This window comes from Scardinius erythrophthalmus, assembly GCF_964197995.2.
Source record: "Scardinius erythrophthalmus genome assembly, chromosome: 25".
NCBI lineage: Eukaryota > Metazoa > Chordata > Actinopteri > Cypriniformes > Leuciscidae > Scardinius > Scardinius erythrophthalmus.
Window position 1 is genome coordinate 30,015,618 of NC_138245.1, and position 20,916 is coordinate 30,036,533.

General features: G+C 36.5%; 1 protein-coding gene across 7 annotated transcripts in view; it reads right to left on the reverse strand.

Annotated features, from left to right (window-relative positions):
- slmapa (sarcolemma associated protein a) overlaps window positions 1-20,916 on the reverse strand; it is a 70,175-nt gene that overhangs the window by 8,788 nt on the left and 40,471 nt on the right. For 4 of the 7 annotated variants that reach the window (XM_081357359.1, XM_081357360.1, XM_081357365.1 and 1 more), the window contains 15 exons: window positions 17,003-17,065; window positions 15,789-15,884; window positions 15,586-15,657; window positions 15,371-15,511; window positions 14,306-14,443; window positions 14,056-14,224; window positions 13,836-13,886; window positions 12,208-12,270; window positions 10,460-10,519; window positions 10,177-10,251; window positions 8,481-8,561; window positions 7,995-8,054; window positions 1,916-2,035; window positions 1,733-1,807; window positions 461-766 (listed from right to left, as the gene is read on the reverse strand). In XM_081357359.1, coding sequence (XP_081213485.1) covers window positions 461-766; window positions 1,733-1,807; window positions 1,916-2,035; window positions 7,995-8,054; window positions 8,481-8,561; window positions 10,177-10,251; window positions 10,460-10,519; window positions 12,208-12,270; window positions 13,836-13,886; window positions 14,056-14,224; window positions 14,306-14,443; window positions 15,371-15,511; window positions 15,586-15,657; window positions 15,789-15,884; window positions 17,003-17,065 — 1,570 coding nt within the window. The remainder of the gene's footprint in view (window positions 1-460; window positions 767-1,732; window positions 1,808-1,915; window positions 2,036-7,994; window positions 8,055-8,480; window positions 8,562-10,176; window positions 10,252-10,459; window positions 10,520-12,207; window positions 12,271-13,835; window positions 13,887-14,055; window positions 14,225-14,305; window positions 14,444-15,370; window positions 15,512-15,585; window positions 15,658-15,788; window positions 15,885-17,002; window positions 17,066-20,916) is intronic. The other 3 variants (XM_081357362.1, XM_081357361.1, XM_081357363.1) reach the window with 2 other exon arrangements.

Consider the following 20,916-nt stretch of genomic DNA (forward strand, 5'->3'; position numbering starts at 1 on the left):
AGCTAAACTTTCAGCATCATTACTCCGGTCTTTAGGGTCAAATGATCCGTCAGAAATCATTTTAATCGGCTGATTCGGTGCTTAATATTGTGTGGAAACCGTGATAAAAAATGTTGATGTCCTAAAACAGACTTTTCTTGCTGGCTGTAGATGTGTGTAACACAGGAAAATAGGAATCTAATGTAAAAAAGAAAAAAGAAAACTCAAACTATACAAATGAGAGGAAACAAATGTTTCCAAACATGAATCAAAGGCGCTAAAGAAGAGAGAGAGATCAAAGACACCCAGATCACTGATGATCTCAGCCATTGTTCCTCTGAAGTCAGCTTGATTTATGGCATCCAGAGACACAAAGAAACATTAAAAGCCAAGCAGCACATCAGGTTCACCACAGGAGCCGTAATGACGACATGCTGGCCTGACTGCTGAACACAAATGAATGGTGGTGGTGTGTGAGTACCTTGGAGCTGGCTGGCTCTCTCCTGGTGCTGGCTCTGGAGCTGGAAGCTGGCCTGCAGATTGCTGATCTCCACTTCATACTTTGCTGCCGTCTGTCTCCATTTGTCCAGTTCTGCGGTGACGATGCTCAGGTCTCCCTGCAGGGCGGCGATCTCCCGCTCCCGCTCGGCAGTGGCGGACTCCATGGCATGTCGGAGCACCAGGATCTCCTCCTGGGCGCTGTAGAGCTCGTCTCGGGTGGTGGAAATAGTGTTTTCCCTCTGCTCACGCAAAGCCTCCATGTCCGACTGGAGCTTCGCTAGTTGAGCTGAAGAGAAATATGAGTTACGCTCATTTTTTAACCATGATTGATGGGTGGTGTTCGGTCAAACAAGTAGTGATACGTCAGAATTTAAGCAATGAAAAATGTATTTTTGGTTCTGTCCGAAACCGTTTTGGAGGGCGGAGATCATTTTGAATGACTTAAGATCTGTTCAGTTCACTTAAAACTCTCATTTATAGTGCATCTCCCAACCAATAATCGCAATAAGCATTGTGCTTTGTTACTTTTTGATATGCAACAGTTTTCAAATTCTGTCAATTTTTATAACAAAATTCAATAAACGTTATTTTGGCGCTCTTAAATGTGGCACGTCGGCTCGTGCAGCACGTGAACCAATCATCTCCTCTTTACTACTAGTTATAGCACAAAATAAACATGAATGAACACCAGAAGGCGTGTTAAAAAAAGATACAGTACAACTTACTGAAACAATGTCTCATGTAATCAGTGTTTTTTTTAACCGTGGAAAGACGTCAATAGAACTTGTAAACATGTCACGTAAAGTTATATTTACCTCAGAAAAGCCTTTCAATAAAATATGCAAAAACAGCCTTTATATTTTTACTTAACATGCTGTCTTAATTATTTAATGTCTTAATAATAAAAATGTCATAAAAAAAAATTATTACGGCCACATTTAAAGGTTTATATTTAAACTGATTCGGAGTAGAAACAATTATACTGAAAAAGTTTAAATAAAAACGTAATGCCTTGTGTGGAATCTAAATGTTTATATACAGCTCAGTTTTTATTCGAGGGTTGATTGTTAAATAAATGTAATTTATTATTTAAAAAACTTTTTATGTTTCTGTAATTTCAGTAAAAAAATTATTTCGGTGCATCACTTAAAACTAGAAGTCAACCCAAACTGATGATTAGATTCAGATTAGATCCATTTTATGAAGAGATAAAGTTAAAACACTGCAGAAATTAAGTGTTTGAAGGACTCACTCTGTAAGAAGCGGATCTGTTTAGCAGATTCTTCAGTCTGCTGTCTGTTGGTTGTCCTCTCCTCCTCCAGCAGGGCTGATGGGAAAAAGACGTTCAGTGATTCACTCTAAACCCAGAGCAATCATGACTTTCGATTATTGGTGCTGAATCACTATTAAAGGAGCACTCAGCACCCTGACGTACCCTGAAGCTCAAGGCATTTCTGTTTGCCGGTGTTGGCGAGCTCCTGGGCCTCCTGCAGCTCTCGGTGGAGGTGTGGAATAACCTGCTCCGTGTCTCCAGCTTCCAGGTTCCTGTCCATTTCTACAAACACACACACAGAGCAGATGGAAGAGTGAGGGAGCCTGAAGAAATAACATGGCTGACATGAGGTAAAAAGACAATAGGCGCGTTTCCATTACAGATTTGCACAAAACTTTAGCGATTTTTTCTAAATGTCGACAAAAAACTATTGCGAAACGACGGTGTTTCCATTAAACGATGTTATGCGACTAAAACGTCATTTTTTCTTCTCAAGAGAAGTCATTCCAAAAATCATGGCGAGGGATGTTGGTAGGTTTACGTATATCCCAGCCACCGCACTGGCCATTATTATTAATGGAAGGAGACGTATGTGTGTTATCCAAGCATTAATGGTGAGGAAAGACCCGTATTATACTTCAGAGCGACACATATGAGGAGTTTCTAGGTGTTTCTCCCTCATTTCTGCTTCGAGGTCTTGATTGTGGCATTTCTTCGAAGTTTAGAATCCAGTATTCCTATAATTCTTCTGTCTTTTATGAATTTAATAAAGAACTCTGTCTCGTATTCTGTCCAAACACACCGCGTCGTCTACGTCAGGTGACTGTAAATTCACAAACACTGTTTCCATTGCAGTTTTGCGAAATATTTCTTTTTCGAATTGCCTGAAAAATCTCCTCATGCGAGCGTAAAAACTTTTTTGCGATAAATGGGAGTTTTTGCGAAATTGACGTGTTTCCATTGGCCATATTTTCAATTCGCGCAATTTGAAAGGTAATGGAAACACGGCTACTAAGAGAGATAAACTGACCTAATGAGTGAAACCTTGAACCCCAAGTACTGCATTTATAACTCATCCCGCATCGCATGAATGATACCTCAAATCACGCAGCTTGTTGCGAAATTCTTCTCTAAGTGATTCTAGCCCTCAGAGACCCAAGTATTTATACTGATGATGTATGAACCTTTTCACAAATAAACATGTCTTTAGGAACCAATTAGTAAAAAATACATACATACATAAATAATTTACGCAAAACTTGCATTAGTGTATAATTTATAAAGCATTGTATTTAGGTTGCAAAATTTGAAACTATGAAACTTTGAACTCTTGTGAAAGTGAAAGAAAAAAATAAGCACACAAATGTATTAAAAAAATACTATATTTAATATATTATATTTTATTTTAACCAGTTAGGATACAGTCGTGAATTTCACTGAGCATTTAAATCCTATAATAAAAATGATATCAAATCATATTTTAAATATAATGCAGCGATTTTAATACCACTTAATTTAATAAATATACAGTGTCAAATCAATGACGAAATATCTAGGAAAACACCTGAACATTTTTTTTTTAATAGTTTTTGTACCATTCATTCAGGCGGCATTTTCTGAAGCAGCTGTGAAACGGTGTATTCTGAAAAGTGGTATAGATATAAACGTATTTTAATTATTATTATTATTGCTACTATTATCTGTAGTTTTACCCACATCTAGCGACAGTTATCTATTTTTTAATTCCTTAACACAAACCTTGTGTTGCTAGCTTCAGTCTCAAACTGCAAACATATCAAATAACATTTCCGTGCTAAAAAACACTTCTCTCATCGGCTTTCCTAAAAGCTTAAAGCCTTGAGCGTGAGACGAAACAATCACGACGGTTCAAAACTCTGTCCAAACATTAGGAGCCACAAATGATTCTGTCCGACCCCATGAGCAAAAACATCAAGCACTAAAACTTGTTTACTGCAAACCAGAATCAAGATGCTTGTTTAGAATCAGTTCATTACGTGAAGCACAAAGCATTTCTGTGTGCTCAGACCATCAGTGAATGACTCGAGTGCAAATGCACAACATGCCCGGCTCGGCTTGCATCAAACAGGACAACAGACCATCTAAAAAGCATCGGTCTCAGACTATAAACAACTTAAAGCCTGATAACGAAACAGAGCTCTAATGGAAGATCTACAAATGAGCCACTGAGATGACCAGGCCAAGCAAAAGAGACATTAGACACTCTCCGGAGTTCTCTCATAAGACTTCATGCCGAGCAAACGTACATTTGTCTCTCTGAGGAGCATCCAGTTGGTCTCTAATGTGGTCTTGTAACAACAGGCTTTTGGGAAACCTCCTCTGACCATAAACTGATGAACGTCCCCCCTCTCAGAACACTCTACAGATGTCGGTGAAGTCATGTGCTAATTTAAGGGCTGGTAATCCGTCATGATGTCAGACGGAGGGTGTTTACTGCGAGCGAGGGAGTTGCTTTCAGGCAAAATGATGTAACGAACTTGTCGTTTCTGAAGTTTTGCCATTCATTTAATGAGAGGGGGCCTAAAGTGGTGTGTAATCTCACTCTGCTCCTCCTCCGGTGATTTCATCAAGAGCGTCTCAAAAGAATTTTATGGCTGAGATTGAATATCACAACCATATAAGGTTACATATGTTCAGATAACTCTTCATTAACGCATTTGAATAACTCGTGCCAGACGCAAGAGTGTACATGCAACCTTGGAGCAAATGAGAGCATTTCATAGCTATTCAACAGCACCCCCTAGAGCCATATTGGACAAATCAAATCAGAACGCAAAATCAAATGCAAGTGACTAATCCAAAACAGAGCAGAATTCTGACTGATAATAAACTGAACAATTATTATGTTGGCTTAAGATGTCGATTAAAGATATTTGCCTCAGACACATGGCATCTGTGTAGTGGTTCTCAATCAGGAGGTCCTGGTTCAATAGTGAGCCATAAAATGGCTTAAGTATTTAATATACGACAAACATAAACAGGGCTAAAAATCAAGATGAAAACCGACATATTTATTTGAAAACCGACATATTTATTATATTACAGAATATTAAAAAGATTTTTAGACCTTTTTAGAAAAGTCAGAGAAATTAATAAAATCTGTAAAATTCATGTACATTTCTATAATGAATAACCTTTTTTTATTGTGTCAAGCCTTAAAATATTTTATTGAGTAGAAATTGCTGATAAATTGCTATTTGTGAGATTAAAAAGTTAAAACGTCATTTAAATTCATTACTGAACCATGAACATTCAGTTATTAAATGTTATGAAATGACAGGATTTCATTATTTTGAATTTAATATAATTTTAATAATTATTACTTTTAATTTCTTATTACTTTTAATTTCATCATTTGTTTACACTATTTTAAGATGACAGTTACATTGTACTTAAAGTATGGACTAATATTATTTAACTACATGTATTTACCATGCATAATTTACTATTACCAAGTACATGTATTAATGTTATTAGAAAGTACATGTATTAACGTGTAACTGTCACCTTAAAATAAAGTGTTACTCATTATTTTAATATTTTGTCACTCCTAGTTTCTTTAGATAATTTTTTTTTGAAAAAAAGATTAAAAAACAAGCAGCTTTGTCATTACAGCAGTAATATCTTATTATACATTGAATATTATTTTGGACAATGGAGTCAAAAAGGTTGAAAACTACTGATTTAATAGGAGATACAGTTAACTTCCCTTGGTTCTATTACAAAATTAATACACTTCATGCTAAATAATTTTTCATATTAGTGCATTAACATATGACAGGCCTACATTTACACATCAATGCATATTGAGCATTCGTCAACTTGATCTAAAGTACAGGTCACAGGTCTGAGGTCCACTTATGAAGCTAGTGTTTTTTTTTTTTTTTGCACAAACAGCTAGAATGACTTTCCTACAACACTTACATCATTAGTCCTACTGGTGTTTAGGAATAAAACAATCTATCCAGATTTTTTCTTTAATATCTACAGAGGGAACCAGCTGACTCTAATGATCCTCAGAGGTGGCAGCACACGTCACTCTCCTCTTGGCCGCCTCTGAGTCTGCCTGGCACGCACTACGCTTCATCAAGACTGCCCACAAACAATGAAGTGCTGAAACAGGCACTTCCTCCCTGATCCATTTAACAAGAGCCTGTGCTCCTTATCTGACGTCCCGTTAAAGGACATGAGCTCACTGCGATCACGAGAGCCCACTTAGACCGAACTAAACCAAATGCAATACAAGTCTGAACAACATTTTTGTTCAATGACAACTTACCTAATTGGTACACAGTATATAAAATTGGCTTGAGAATATGAGTTACGAACAGATTAATTAGAAAAAAGAATAAGGGAAAATGTTAAAATAATGCTGTCATTCTGAATGGACCAAACCAACAGTTCCCAAAATTATCTGCTGTGTCATATCTCTTATTTAGGTATAATTAGGGCAAGATAGACCCCGTTCACCAGCAAACCCAGCCAGGTAATGTGACACTAGAGCCAAGCTAAAGCTACACAGAGACAATAAGTCTACAAACAGAAATGGAAACTGGCTTTTTAGGTACCCCAGCAGGAGCTTAACAACTTTTAAACACCTTTACAGGTGTCATATTCTACTTTGGTAACATTTTATCAAGTCCATTTAGTGTTATTCAGGGTGTGTTTTGCACCAAAAACACTCAGTTAAATATAATTTTCCAAGCAATCTGACCATTAAAATTAAACCAGCTGTTTGTACTACTGTACTTTTAAAACTTCTATACATAAATAACCTCTGATAAGTTCATATAGTATGATTTCTGATTTCTGAACGTCCTGTTTTTGTAGAATTTAGTTTCGATAAAAGGTCTTTTTGGAATGCAAATGGAATTATGCATTATGAATGTTATGCAGTATGCCTATACGGCACATCTTCAGATAAACCTTCATGGAAATGGACGTGTGGGAGTCAAATGTTTGCATGCCCTGCCGTCTGGTGTGACTCAGCAGGGTGAGAGCAGACATCTTCAACCTGTGTGGGTGAGTCACAATTGAGCTGATGACATCTGAGATGAACTGCATCCCCTCGCCACCCTGACAACTACTAGTGCCACTTCAGCTACTGTCGTGTCCATTTCATCACCATTCATTCATTTGCTTGTTAAATATTCTCTAGATTAAACCTGCAAGTATGCAAATACGGGTGGAGTCTTAATATTGCTATGTAGTTGCAAGAATGTTCTGAGTATTTTTTAAGATGTTGCATTCACCCTCAGATATGACTTGTCAAGTCTTTTTTTAGTCAATGCTTTCTTCAAATACTAGGTACGAGCAACAGTCTCAGCAAGAACCACTAAAATCCGATTTACTTGTTTTTCTAAATGTGCAAGTTTCAAACTTTCAGAGTAATTTAAAGGGATTCTCCACCCCAAAATGAAAATTGTCATCATTTACTCAACCTCATGCGTTTTCAAACTTGTATGACTTTCTTTGTTCTGTGTAACACAAAAGATATTTTAAAGAAAGTTGAGAACGGAGTTTTTTTTACCTCCATTGTATATAAAAAAAAACTTCTTTAAATGTTCCACACAAGAAAGTAAGTCATACCATCTTGGAACAACATGAAGGTTAGTAAATGGCAGAATTAACATTTTTGGGTGGAGTATCCCTTTAAATTACTTTCAAAGTTTGAAAATGTAACACTAAACACATTTAGAACTCTGTGAAGTCTAAAAAGAGACACATTGTATCAGTTCAAACCAACCCTGATCCTATCAGCAGCCATTTTCTTCTGACTGACAGACGCCTGAACAGCAGCTGTACGTGACATTGTGAAAGCACTCAGTGTCTAATTGGGCTGTAATTGGTTTACATTCCACACTGTCCTCCACTGGAACATAAAGTGGGACGAGGGGAAGATCTAAGGGAGGGAGATAAACCAGGATGACGCAGAGACACCTGTATGGTAAGCCCACTACTAACACCTTGTGGGTCCCACCGCTGTCCCCTCCAGCAGATGGAGACCATATATAGTCACATTGGGGAATAACACACCCTGTTAATATGCACAGTTGTGCCGCATGCCAGTCCACTGACCTCTAATGAGTGCAGATAAAGAGGGTGACTAACACTCCAGTTCAGCCAAACCACACAAACACACCCAGATCAGCACTGGCATTTCAGACGGGGAAGCTCAACTCAAAAAGAATGGAGGGATTACCTTTCAAAAGAGAAACCCTGTTCTGGGGATCGTTCAGTTCTTGCTCATCCATCTGTCCGTCTGGAACGAGGGAACGAGCAAAAGAGAGGAAACATGAATAAAAACATTAAAGAATGAAGGAAAGAAAAAGAAAGAGAGAGAGAGAGAGAGAGAGAAAGAGAGAGAGAGAGAGAGAGAGAGAGAGAGAAAGAATGAGAGAAAGCATGAATAAAAACATTAAAGTATGAAAGAGAATAAATTAAAGGAAAAAATTGAGAACAAATATAAAAGAACAAAAGATTGTTTGAAAAAAATAATTAGTGTATATATATATATATATATATATATATATATATATATATATATATATATATTTAAAAAAAAGTATATATAAAATTAAATTGCGCTTTAAAAAAAAAAAATGAAAAAAGTGCAATGTAAAAATAAAAAGCTGTAGAAACCAAAACAGCAATTCATATATTAAAAGTAGGTCCATGTTTTACATACCTGACGTGTCGTCACTGCTTTTCTCCTTGCTGGGGCTCAGAGTATCTGACATGTCGCACTCTTTAGCGTCTATTTGGTTTTCTATGGAGGCAGAGCGGAAGAGACCACTTAGAGGAGAGGGGGGACACAACTCAAAACAACATCAAAGCAACAAGAATGACAGCGATCGCAACCTTGCTAGGCTCTCGGCTTCAAGTTCTTAGTCTGAACAGGAGTGCATTTGTAGGATGTTAATATATAAGACTAGATTTCTCTGGATCTACAATAGCAGGCAGTGAATGAGCCCCCTGTAGTTCATCCTCTCTGGCTGGTGGTAGTTAATGCCCACACATGGTCATTTGAGTGACCTGGGCTTCAAAACGGACATACAGTCACATGCTAAACTAGTTGCTGTGCTGCAGTAGTGTCCATGTGGACTAAAATGAGTTATAAATGGGGTTTGAACAGGGAGAGGTGACGGCAGTCTTTAAAAAAGCTTCTGGCAACATGTTCATACCACAAATAATGCATCACCTGATATAAATTGAATTGCACTTCAAATTTTCAGTATTTTTTCAATGGAACTTGGAAGGTAAATGCTGTCCAGTGACTTTCATTAGTCTTAGACATCAGGTCAAACATTGCACAAACATTTAATCAATATATAACCTCAAAAATTCCTGCGGTTACATCACATGATAGATCTTTTGAACTCAATATAGCGAATGGTGACTCAATGGGACTGACAGAGAAAAAACAAATTATATCGTCATGGGTAATTGATGACCAGTGAATTATGGTCCAATCCCCAATCCGTGTGGTCGTAATCTTAGTTTCTAATCCAAAGGGATTGAGGGGTCAAGGCATCTGGGAATGGCTGGATTCTGGGTCAAGGTCTAAATGCCACCTCATCATCTGCATCTCTCATCACAAGGAGGCAGCTTTAATGAGGTCATATCCTGGACCAGAGCGAAACTACCCATTTTCTTCTGCATTGATTAAGGGGGTAATAGGTGGAATGGATTTAAACATTTTTAATAAGAAAACAAAACAAAAAAAAGTTATAAAAAAAGTTCACAAAACCCCTTTTTTTTACTCATTATTATTATTATTAGCCAGAATGAATGAAAACATTAAAACAAAAAACTTTTAAACTATTTTTATAATATTAGGTCAAACTGGTTTTAACATTTTAAACCGTAAAAGAAAAGGCCTTTTTTTACCTATTATTATTATAATTATTATTAGGCAGAAAGGATTTAAACATTTTAATTGCAAATGAAAAATAGTTTTTGTTTTCTTACCTATTATAATTATTATTACATTATTATGCGGACTGTATTTAAACATTTTAAAATGAAAAAGTTGCAACAGATATTTCTTTAACTATTATTATTATTTACAACAATAATAATAGCAATAACAATAATGATAGTTGATATCTATAGCTAAATCATGACTGATGATGGTGATGATGCAGTAATGACCCTGACCTGGTCATGCTCTTTGACTAAGCTAAAAATAACTGTAATGTTCATTCCTGCCACCCAGAGCATGTGGTTTGTTTAATTTGGTTTTAAATTGAGGCCGGTGGGGGGGGTGGGGACTTTGTGCTTTCATTGCAATCAGATTGCATTATAATGTAACATGACAGTTCTCTCAAAACTAGCTTAATCTAGAAAGAAACAGACTTGAAGTGACAGAAATGTGACGATACCTTTAAGCCTGTCTGGACTGGCCAAGCTGTTGTCCACTGTCGTCTGGTTATTCTGAAGATGCGCATCAATAACCTCTGTGGAATACAACGAGAAAACAAATGGACAGGTCACTTCTCAAGTTGTATTATCTGACAGGATTACTAGCACACAAACTGCAAATTGTTCCTGAGTCCACAAGAATTACATCCCAGAAGTTCACCTCAAATGAATGAACACCCCAAAATATGTAGTGCGAAAAAGCCCTTTACAAATCAATCAATTAAAACACACACACACGCTTACCGTCAAAGTTGGACAGCTTGTTAATGGACGAGTCCACAGCTTCCTTCAGCTGCCTCACCGCTGGTTAGAAAAAGAGAAATGTCATGTTAGTATAAATCTCTTTAAGGTCACTAAATCAAGCCTGATGCAACTATTTAATATTTAGCATTAAACATCATATCTCAGTTATTAAAGGACACTGACGCAGCCCAACTAAATACATTATCAGCAGCACAAAAAAAAAAAACTCATTTGTAGTATTCTCCATACATACAGAACAAAGCGAAAATGACACATGAAAAGCATCAGTGGAAGCTCATAGACCTCAGAACGCATGCTGGTGAGAGGGAAAATCCCCAGGAATAGAGAAAATCCAGGTCAGCTGGTGGTGAAGGGAGAACAGACGGCATGCAGAGTGTTTTCGTTTCATAGGGTTTGGAGAAGGATATTTACTTGTGCACAGAGAGACTATATGAATCTCATAGACAGATTATAGTTAGCTATAGACAGACAGATTCAAGATTGCACAACAGACAAGTGTCAATACTAAATCCTGAATGCACTCGAGGTCACACCATTCTGTAATATAGTGTAATATTTTCACATATAGTATGGCCTCTCAAACCGTATTGCTTAATATACATAAAACAGCAACTTAGCTCGAGGAAGATCAAGAAAATAGAACTAACTTGAGATGAAATACAAATCAAAGCATACACCCATTTTTTAACTATTAAAATTTTTTGGATTAATGTCAAAAAAATGAGGCATTTCACAAGATTTGGAACGAGGAGCTTGAAAACTACAGTCAACACCAAAAGACTTTAAGCTTCCAGTTTAAAAAAATCACTTGATATAGATTGCTTACTTCTTCCGATATATATATATATATATATATATATATATATATATATATATATATATATATATATATATATATATATATATAAATGGGAAGAAGTAAGCAATCTATATCAAGTGATTATATATATATATATATATATATATATATATATATATATATATATATATATATATATATATATATATATATATATATATATATATATATATATATATATATATAAATAAAAATAGGAAAAAAGTTCCATTATTTTTCAACATGTCAACCACAATCAACCTTACAATTGGACTCCACTATGCTAGAAAATAACCAATAATATTTTTGTAAAATACTTGGATTTGTTATTTAAAATGCCATTCATTATTTTATTAAAATAAAAGTATTTTGTGAATATGCATCTTAAAAAAAAAAAGAAAAGTCATCTAAATAAGTCTGCTGATCCTAATGCACAAATAACTATAATGGTTCTCGGTTTAAAATGACTTGTGGTTCAGTGAGGGAGCTCAATAACGATTCTGAATAATTCATTTTTTCTGAGTGAGTCTGATTCAAACTCAAATAATCTTAATTACTTAATAAAAAATCACTTTACAAGAGTCATATGTTCACATCGCATTTTCTTGTTGGGTGTTCAGGAATCATAAATGTAATTTACAAACAATAAATCGCATATGGACACAGGCAAATGTTCCCTACAATCGCCAAAAGAGACTTTAAATTGGTCACAAATGAAAAAATAACATTAGTTGCAGTCTGAGACCCTCTTAGAGTTCATGTCCCTGTAAACACCTTCCTCACTTTACAGAGTTAAACAACAATAACTGCGTCCTGCTTTGATGCTCATTAATAAGATTATTTATTAGTATGGCTTTGGAAGACTTTGGAAAGAATGCGGTGTACTCACATTGACACTCAATGTACTGTTGGATTAAAGTGCAGTCTCCTCCACTCTTTAAAAGAAAGTGGTCTACCAAAGAAAGAAAAACCCTCCATTAAATGAACAGCAAATGGAGTAACACATCGAGGGGCATCAGATGATCATAAAACATAAGCCAGATCTACAGGATACAATACGAGACGGAACCAAACAGAGATGCAGAGGGCGGGACAAGGACACAGACTGGAGACTGCAGCTATTCGTGGACCTGCGCCTCACTGCCCTGAAGAGACTGACTGACACCTGTCATTAACCTGTCAACACTAGGACAAACAGTGTGACAACGAGGTCTGACACTGATAATCAATCAAGGATGATGTTTTTAGAGATGATTCCACCTCTTATAAGTATCAGAAACACTGAATTTTTCTGGGAATCTCCTAAATAAAATATTCAAAATAAAAACTCGGTTTGGTAATCTGTCTAATGTTATTAATTTATCTTATGACTATAAAAATAATAATAATTCAAATGATATATGGATATATCATCACATTGTTTCAGCCAAATTGTGCAAACAAGCACAGAAAACATGTAACTATTTATAATTATAATAATAAAAAAAATTGCATTTTAAATTGCAATCACAATTTTTTTTAAATCAGAAAAATAGCAATTAGATTTTCCCCCTCTGGCTGCCCTATTATAAAAGCTTAAGGCAAGATACAGCTAAGGCCTGACATGCACATCACTCATGGTTTAACAACCACGCATTTTGATGTCAAACGACACCATCTTTGAAGTTTTCCAGTCAATTTCGGGATTTCATAGGCTGATGTTCCCTATAAGAGTCTTAGTGAAGAAGGAAAAAACATGCTACACTATCCTAATCATTTCTGAAGTCAGTGCGCTTCATGGAAATGAATGATAAAGGGAAAGTTCAATGAGAGGAACGTCTCTGCCAAGAGGTTATGTGGTACACCACATCAAGGTGAACAGCAGTTTCATTTCTGAGATGCTGCCTCTTATATCTCTTCCAGAGAACATAGTACTAGAAATGTGTTTGGGAATATAAATTTGTGATTATTGGGCTTTGTTTCAAACCCTAGTGGCCTTGCTGTGTACTACATGGATGGTGTCCAATCTTCCGGCAGAGTTTAGAGCTGACCCTAATTAAAACACTGACTAAATGACATTAATAATATCATCAGTCAGCTGAATTAAAATGGGTCCTAAACATTCAGAACTTTATCATCAATCAAAGAAGTCTAGTACAAAATACAAATGACTAAACAGGCCAACCAGCTCACACTAAAACTCCTTTCCTCAGAGTACTTCCCTCCTATACGGATTCATTAAACAAGTACACAGGAAGAACTTAGTGACAAACGGCCAAATGAGAGGGGAAGAGTTAAGTAAGACTCCTAAGACCGTACACACAGGTGTCGACATGAACACACATGCTCAGTGGAAAAGATCAAGGCCTTCGAGACAGAGAAGGTCATAATGAAAGCAAAGCCGGACAGACAGAAAGAAAAAGGGACAGAACAAAAAAAAAAAAAAATAGGCAACCAAAGGCGAGCTCCCATGCTGAATTAGTCAGAGGCGATGCAAGGTTAGCAGCACACTAGCAGACGCATGCGTCTCCAACTCACCTAAGCTTTTGTTTTCCTTTATGCTTTTCTCCTGCAGCTGTTCTAACCGGACTGGAAAACGACAACGAGAAGATTTTGACCAAAAAGAAAAACAAGAGCTCTATACCGACAGATGCTCCTCCACAACCGGGTGCATCTCTTTAGTTACCGTGTTATAGATGTGCACCGTTCTCAACCAAGAGCCCAGTACTGAAATGCTGCATGATTGTGTGTATTTTACCTTGCAGGGCCGTTAGCCTCTCGTTTGTGAAGTCGTTGTCCGCCTGCAGAGCTTCGATTCGAGCCTGAAGCGACTGTTCCTTCTCCTCCATCTCTTCAATCCTCAGCTGTAGCTCTTTCTTCTCATTCAGGCCTTTCTGAGTGAGCTCCTCGTGTTTGCCCTCGGCCAGCTAAACACAAAAGTTTCGAAATTTAACAGGTTTAGCAATTTAACAGGGTTCATGTGCGACAGTGGGTGTTGATAGACATGCCTTGATCTTTTCTGAGAGATCCTTGATTTCGTTGACTGCTCCGTTGTATTTGTTGGCGAGTTCTCTGAGCTCTTCCTGTGTGTGTTCGTTCATCTCTCTCAGGTGCGTGCACTCGTCTTCTGTGTTACTCAAGCTCCTCTGCAATACAAAAACACACAGCTGATAGAACCTTTATTTCGATAATCCACTTTAGACACACTTTGCAACTACATGTCAACCAACTCTTTTTAGAGTATTAGTAGACTGTAATGCCTGGTTCAGATTACACGATTTTAGCACGATTTTGGCACAATCCGTTTGACGTAGGGTGTCGTGGGGATTCGTAAATGACAACGGGCGTCAGGACGGAAGATTCGATCGTTTCATATCGTATAGTGTGTCATAGTGGGCGACAACCGACGCCGCGTCTGCGATGCTTCACGACGTCACCATAAAAAGTCTAGCATGTTTAATTTTTTTTCCAGTCCTCCACGATGGGTTCCGGCAAGAGTGAGTGAACGAGTGAGCGAGTGTGTGTGTGTGCGCTAGTGAGTGAGTGTGTGTGCATGTGAGTGAGTGAGTAAGAGAGAGTGAGTGACACTGAGAGTGTGCTCGCGAGTGAGCGACAGTAAGTGTGTGTGCGTGCGTGTGTGTGAGCGTGAGTGAGTGCGTTTGTGTGAGTGAGTGAGCGAGAGTGTATGTGTGCGAGTGAACGTATGCGTGAACGTGTGCGTGTGAGATGGCATGCAATGACTAGTTGGAAAGCAACGTTTAGTCTGACATGTTTCTTGTCCACGACACGACAAGTGTGACAAGAAATAAAGTGCTAAAGTGCTTATGTAACCTATGCTAATAGTAACTATAGTACTTAAATGGAAGAATTGTTTGTGATTTTAAGTATAACTTTATTTCGATGGTCAACTTTAGACATTCTACTAACTAAAAGTTACTTTGCAACTACATTACAGTTAAAGAACTTTACATTAATTGGCTATTTAACTCAATTTTTAAACATCCAATCCAGTATTAAGGACAAAAAGGCTCTTTCATTCTTGCATAATCAATATAATATATATTTTTTTTTACCTCCACCTCGGACAGTTTCCTGACCACCTCGATTTTCTCCTGAAGGACCCGCCTCAGGGACTCTTTGGCTGTCGTCTCGTAATTGTGTTTGTCCTCTGTTAAGGCTACAAGCTCCTTTCGGATACCGTCTTCTGTTTGATTCTGAGGAGACAGCATGCAGTGATGTATTTCTGTGAGCACATATTTCAAATACTCAAAGCAGACGCGGGCCTTACTTTTGAATATGCTTGCAACTGATTCCCCATCACCTCCAATCTAGAAAGTAACCGGTCTTCATCGATTAAAGCCTGTAAAGAACAATAAACAGACCTTGTTATCATATCATAAGTGTTACATATTCTGAGTGCAACTAAACATGCCTAAAAAAGCCACCTGTATTGAATAATTAATAATCCTTTAATTGTGATGTGTGCTGTACCTGCCAGCTGCTCTCTGATGCCTCCTGTGTGCTGGCCAGCAGCCTCTGCAGAGTGGCCAGCTTCTGCTCCAGCATCTGCTCTCTGTGTAAGGCCTCCTGAAGGACACAAGCAGAACATCAACAATATCTGATCACTAAATATATATATACATGGAGCTGGTAACCCAATGCACAGGACAATGGTGACACCACAATAAAAATATGCATGATTCTGAAGCTGAACATACAGAATGGAAATAGACGAATATGCACTCTGTCACGGTGACTACATATATTTAAAATAATGTAGGCCACTTTATACTGGTAATATAAGACATTTGGTATTATCAGGACCCACAAATATTCCCCCATTGCACTATTATACATTATATTCAGCATTATATATAGTAGTTTAATGTAGTACTGACACTAAAACTCCGAAAACTTATTTTTTTTGAAAATTCGTAATTTTAAAATATATATTTTTTTTATATTTTGGGTGAACTAAACAATACATATTGTCACTATACACGATACATATTGTTGCATTTCTGTATTGCGATATACTCTGAGACGATATATTGTTACACCCCTAAATAAATAAATATATATTGTGTATGTATATGTGTATATATATATATATATATATATATATATATATATATATATATATATACACACACACACACCACTGTTCAAAAGTTTGTGGGCAATAATTTGTTAAAAAGAAATGAAGACTTTCATTCAGCAAGGACACATTCAATTAACTTAGTAACACACTTTTAGATTGTTACAAAAATTCAAATTAATCCTGTTCCTTTGACCTTTCTATTAATCAAAGATCATTTCTATGAATCAACAAAATGTTTTGAACATCAGTGATAATCAGAAATGTATCTTAAGCATCACATTAGAATGTTTTCTGAAGGAGAAGAAGATGGGAGTAATGATGCTGAATATTAAGCTTTACGTCACAGGAATAAATTATATTTTAAAAAACAGCTATAATAAATTGTAAATAATATTTCACAATATTACTATTTTCAATCAAATGCAACATGCATTATTATATATATAATAAATATACACTATTAACTAAATATATGTTTAATTTACTGTATTAATATATTACATTTCAAGGCCAGTACATGAAATGGACAAACATCTCATCTTTTCTCATCATTTTGATAGTTAATGGCTGCAGATGGCCTGTAGAGGTCATTGTTGCTCCATACCTGCAGGTACTGGGAGAGCTGAAACAGTTCCTGAGAATACATATTGGGTGTATTTGCAGACACCTGCATGACAGAAAAAAAAAAAATAAATTAGATAAAATGTGAGCAGATTTTTATTTTTTTCTCACAACCTCAGGTCTGTGTACTTCAATGAAACACTTATCTATTGAGCATCTTTTCACATGTCCTTGATGCATCTAAATCAATGCAATCAAAAGCAGTTTTCAGTCTCACCAAAAGAAACATCTTCTGAAAAGGTGAAATAACCTTGAATGAACCCAGTCTAGCTGAATAGGGGCCTTGTTCCTTATATTGTTACCACAATGTTCCAAATAGTGAAATTGTGACTCAAGATTTATTGAATCCACATGATGAGACACTCCCAGAGCAGAGAGCAAGTCAGAAAGAGTATTTTTATATTGACAGCGTCAGATATAGAAGCGCTATATGCATCTGGGAATGGATGTGACATTGGCCGATCTGCATTCATGGGGTTTAAGGGGGACGCCAGCCCATCGACACCATCTTCAGTACAACAGATGGAGGCTCAGAGTGATGATGCAATGATTTACACATGCATGGTTTTGTCATCACAGATGCAGATGATGCCATCATTCTGCAAGCCCCATCAGTACACTGATATCATTAGCTAATTGTTTTTCCTAATCCATCTGGCCGAGTTACAACTCCTGAGTGAATCCGAAACACTCCCTAAAACATTCATTATTAGTTCACTTTAAGGTTTCGACATTTAAAAACTGCTATAGCAGAGTCAGAACTCAGAAGAGAACCATCGGACTCCTTGAGTAAGAGGTTGTGAGGGAAGTTTGCTCAAAAAAGTATGCATACACAATTGTTCAAAAGATTGGGATCAGATTTTTTGTTGTTTGACTGAAATTAATTATTTTATTCAGCAAGGACACATCAAATCGATCAAAAGTGACCGTAAAAACATTAAGAATGTTACAAAAGATTAAATGCTGTTCTTTTGAGCGTGCCATTCGTCAAAGGATCCTGAAAAAATGTATCAGTTAACACAAAAACATTAAGCAGCACAACTATTTTTAACATTGATTATAATAAATGTTTTTTGTTCAAATCATCATATTAGTGTTTTCTGAAGGATCATGTGACACTGAAGACTGGAGTAATGATGCTGAAAATTCACAGGAATAAATTAGCCTACATTTTACAATACATTCAAATAGAAAAAGTTATTTTAAAATAATAATATTTCACAATGATTACTCTTTTTATTTTTGATTAAATAAATGCAGCCTTGGTGATAGAGGTGTCGAAATTAATCGTTTCTACGATGCATTGTGATGCAGATGAGGACGATTCGGTATCAGTTCAGTAATAACCGATTATAATGTACTGACGCTTAGGCCTGTCGCGATAATTAAATAACCGTCTGATCGCGATTATTTGATCTAACCGCGATTGTTTCAGACAACCGCGATTATTGCGCTCTTTTATAGGCCTACGGCACAAGGGGGAGTAAATAAATAAATAAATAGATAGAACCAAAATAAAGAGACAAGCACTAATTACGTTTTCCAGCAACATATTCAAAGTCATCTGAAGCCATTTCAAAGCTTAATGTGAGGGACAGTAGTATATTTACATTGTTAAATTAAAGTTCACAAACTCGTCTGCAGCTGTCAATCGTTCCGTTCAGCATTCAAACTCTGCAGCTGTCAATCATTCCGTGCAGCATTCAAACAGCGCGCGTCGTCCGGTTGCGACAGGATACACGGTAAAACTTTCTCCAATGTGACATTGACGTTATAATGCTTCATCTGTAGATAAAGGGCTGTGGATTTGTATAAAATGACTTTATTTTGGAGTTTTTTTTGCTGTTTCTAAATGACTCGCTTGCTACCGTGTGCCTACACAGCACAAGGATATGATTTTTTTTTTTTTTTTTTTTTTTTACAAGGACTATGAATTGGCATCAGACGCGCAATAACTGGAGTTTAAAACTGTGAAGAAACAAATGATCAAACTGTTGGACTGATATAGCCTACACTAGGATTTGTGCCCTCGCCTCGACATTTCTTCACTTTGTGCCGTGAACTTTTAAATGCGCACTTGTGCAGCGCTGCGCACGCTGCGCACTGTGACTCCATGTTGCATTAAGCACATCATTCTGCACCCGCGATGCGCATACACGCTTTGTTCCGCTCTGTTTTGAAGCGCGTCATATTATCATGGTTTGTGCACATTTGTTTTTATTAACATGTTTAGATTTTATTCAATTACCGTGCAGATGTTTTCAAAAATTACTTTTTGCTGCTGATTTATACACTCACTAAGTTTAATAAACAAATTGTCATAGCTATTGAATATATTTATTTAATATTTAAAGGTGTTAACTGTAATCTTACACTGCAAAATGATAACTAACAAAGGATTAAATTTATCACAATTATTTAATGAATGAAGCACAAAGCCCTAAAACAGACAATTAATCGGCATAATCGCCAAAGCCCTAACACAGACAATTAATCGTCAAAGCCCTAAAACTGACAATTAATCGTCATAACTAGGGCTGGGTATCGTTCAGAATCTTTCGATCCGGTGCCAATTTCGATAACTCAGTTTCGATACCGATTCCTAACGATACTTTTTTCGATACCATAGCCATAATATGTTTTAAAATTAATTTCAACATCAACAAAAATACATTAAACACAAAGCTTTTATTTTCCACCTTAATTGTGAATCAAAACAGTTATCAAAATAAAAAAAATTCTGGTAAAACTGCTCACTCAGTAAGGCCATAGCCTACGTTTTCGTTTGAAAATTATATATTTTATTATATATTTTATTATATATATATATATATATATATATATATATATATATATATATATATATATATATATATATATATATATATATATATATATATATATATATATATATATATATATATATATATATATATAATTATATATTTATTATAAATATAAAAATCATATATTTTTCTCTCCGTTTTGGCCTTACGTCCACACTAAAAACCATTATGTGACGCATATTGTAGGCCTACCATTATACCAGTATTGTGCCTGTTTTGTGCTATTAACTTTTACACTGTTGCTAACTTATACGGTATTAAAATATTCTACATTGCACACTCTTCATATCAGAGTCCTGCAAAGATGACAGAATTTAGGCTACTCACATGCTGTCCTGCGGCAATACATGAGAGCAGTTGCGTTTTAGACCAACATGGTGACTGCGTGCGACCTGGACCGCATCAGTGAATGGTGAGATATTTTACTAAATAAAATTATCCTGTCAGAAGAATTGCGCGATAACTTAGGTTTTAGGCATGCGCTGTAAGGTGAATTTGACGTTTCTCAAAAGTTTTTCATCCACACTGAAACGTCCGAAAACGCTAGTGCGGACGGAGAGCGTTTATAAATGAAAACGCCATTTTCAAATGTATCCGGATTAATGTAGACGTCACCAAACATTAATAAAATGACTGCCTGTCAGTCAGTCAGTCGGTCATCAGGGCAGAGAAACCACCATTGTGGCTGCTTGTCTAGTAGTCGAAGAGGAAGTGTAACGTCAACAGCACCGTGACCGCTTTCGGCTCATATCGCAGCAAACGCTGTCTGCGTGAAGTTTTAAAAAAAATGTTACCACACTTGAGACCAACCGTGACTCTCTGTGACTTCAACAAAACTGCAACAGTTTGATCCGTCCGCACCTCTCCGTGTGTGTGTGGGTCGGAGCTCCGCTCTTTGTCAATATAGGCTACAGAGAGGACAGATAAGCTTGCGTGCTCAGATGCTTTTGGAACCGAAATTTGGCACCGAAAAATAAAGAATTTTTCGATACTCATAGGATCGAAATATTTTTTTCGATACCATAAAAGTATCGACGTTCGGTACCCAGCC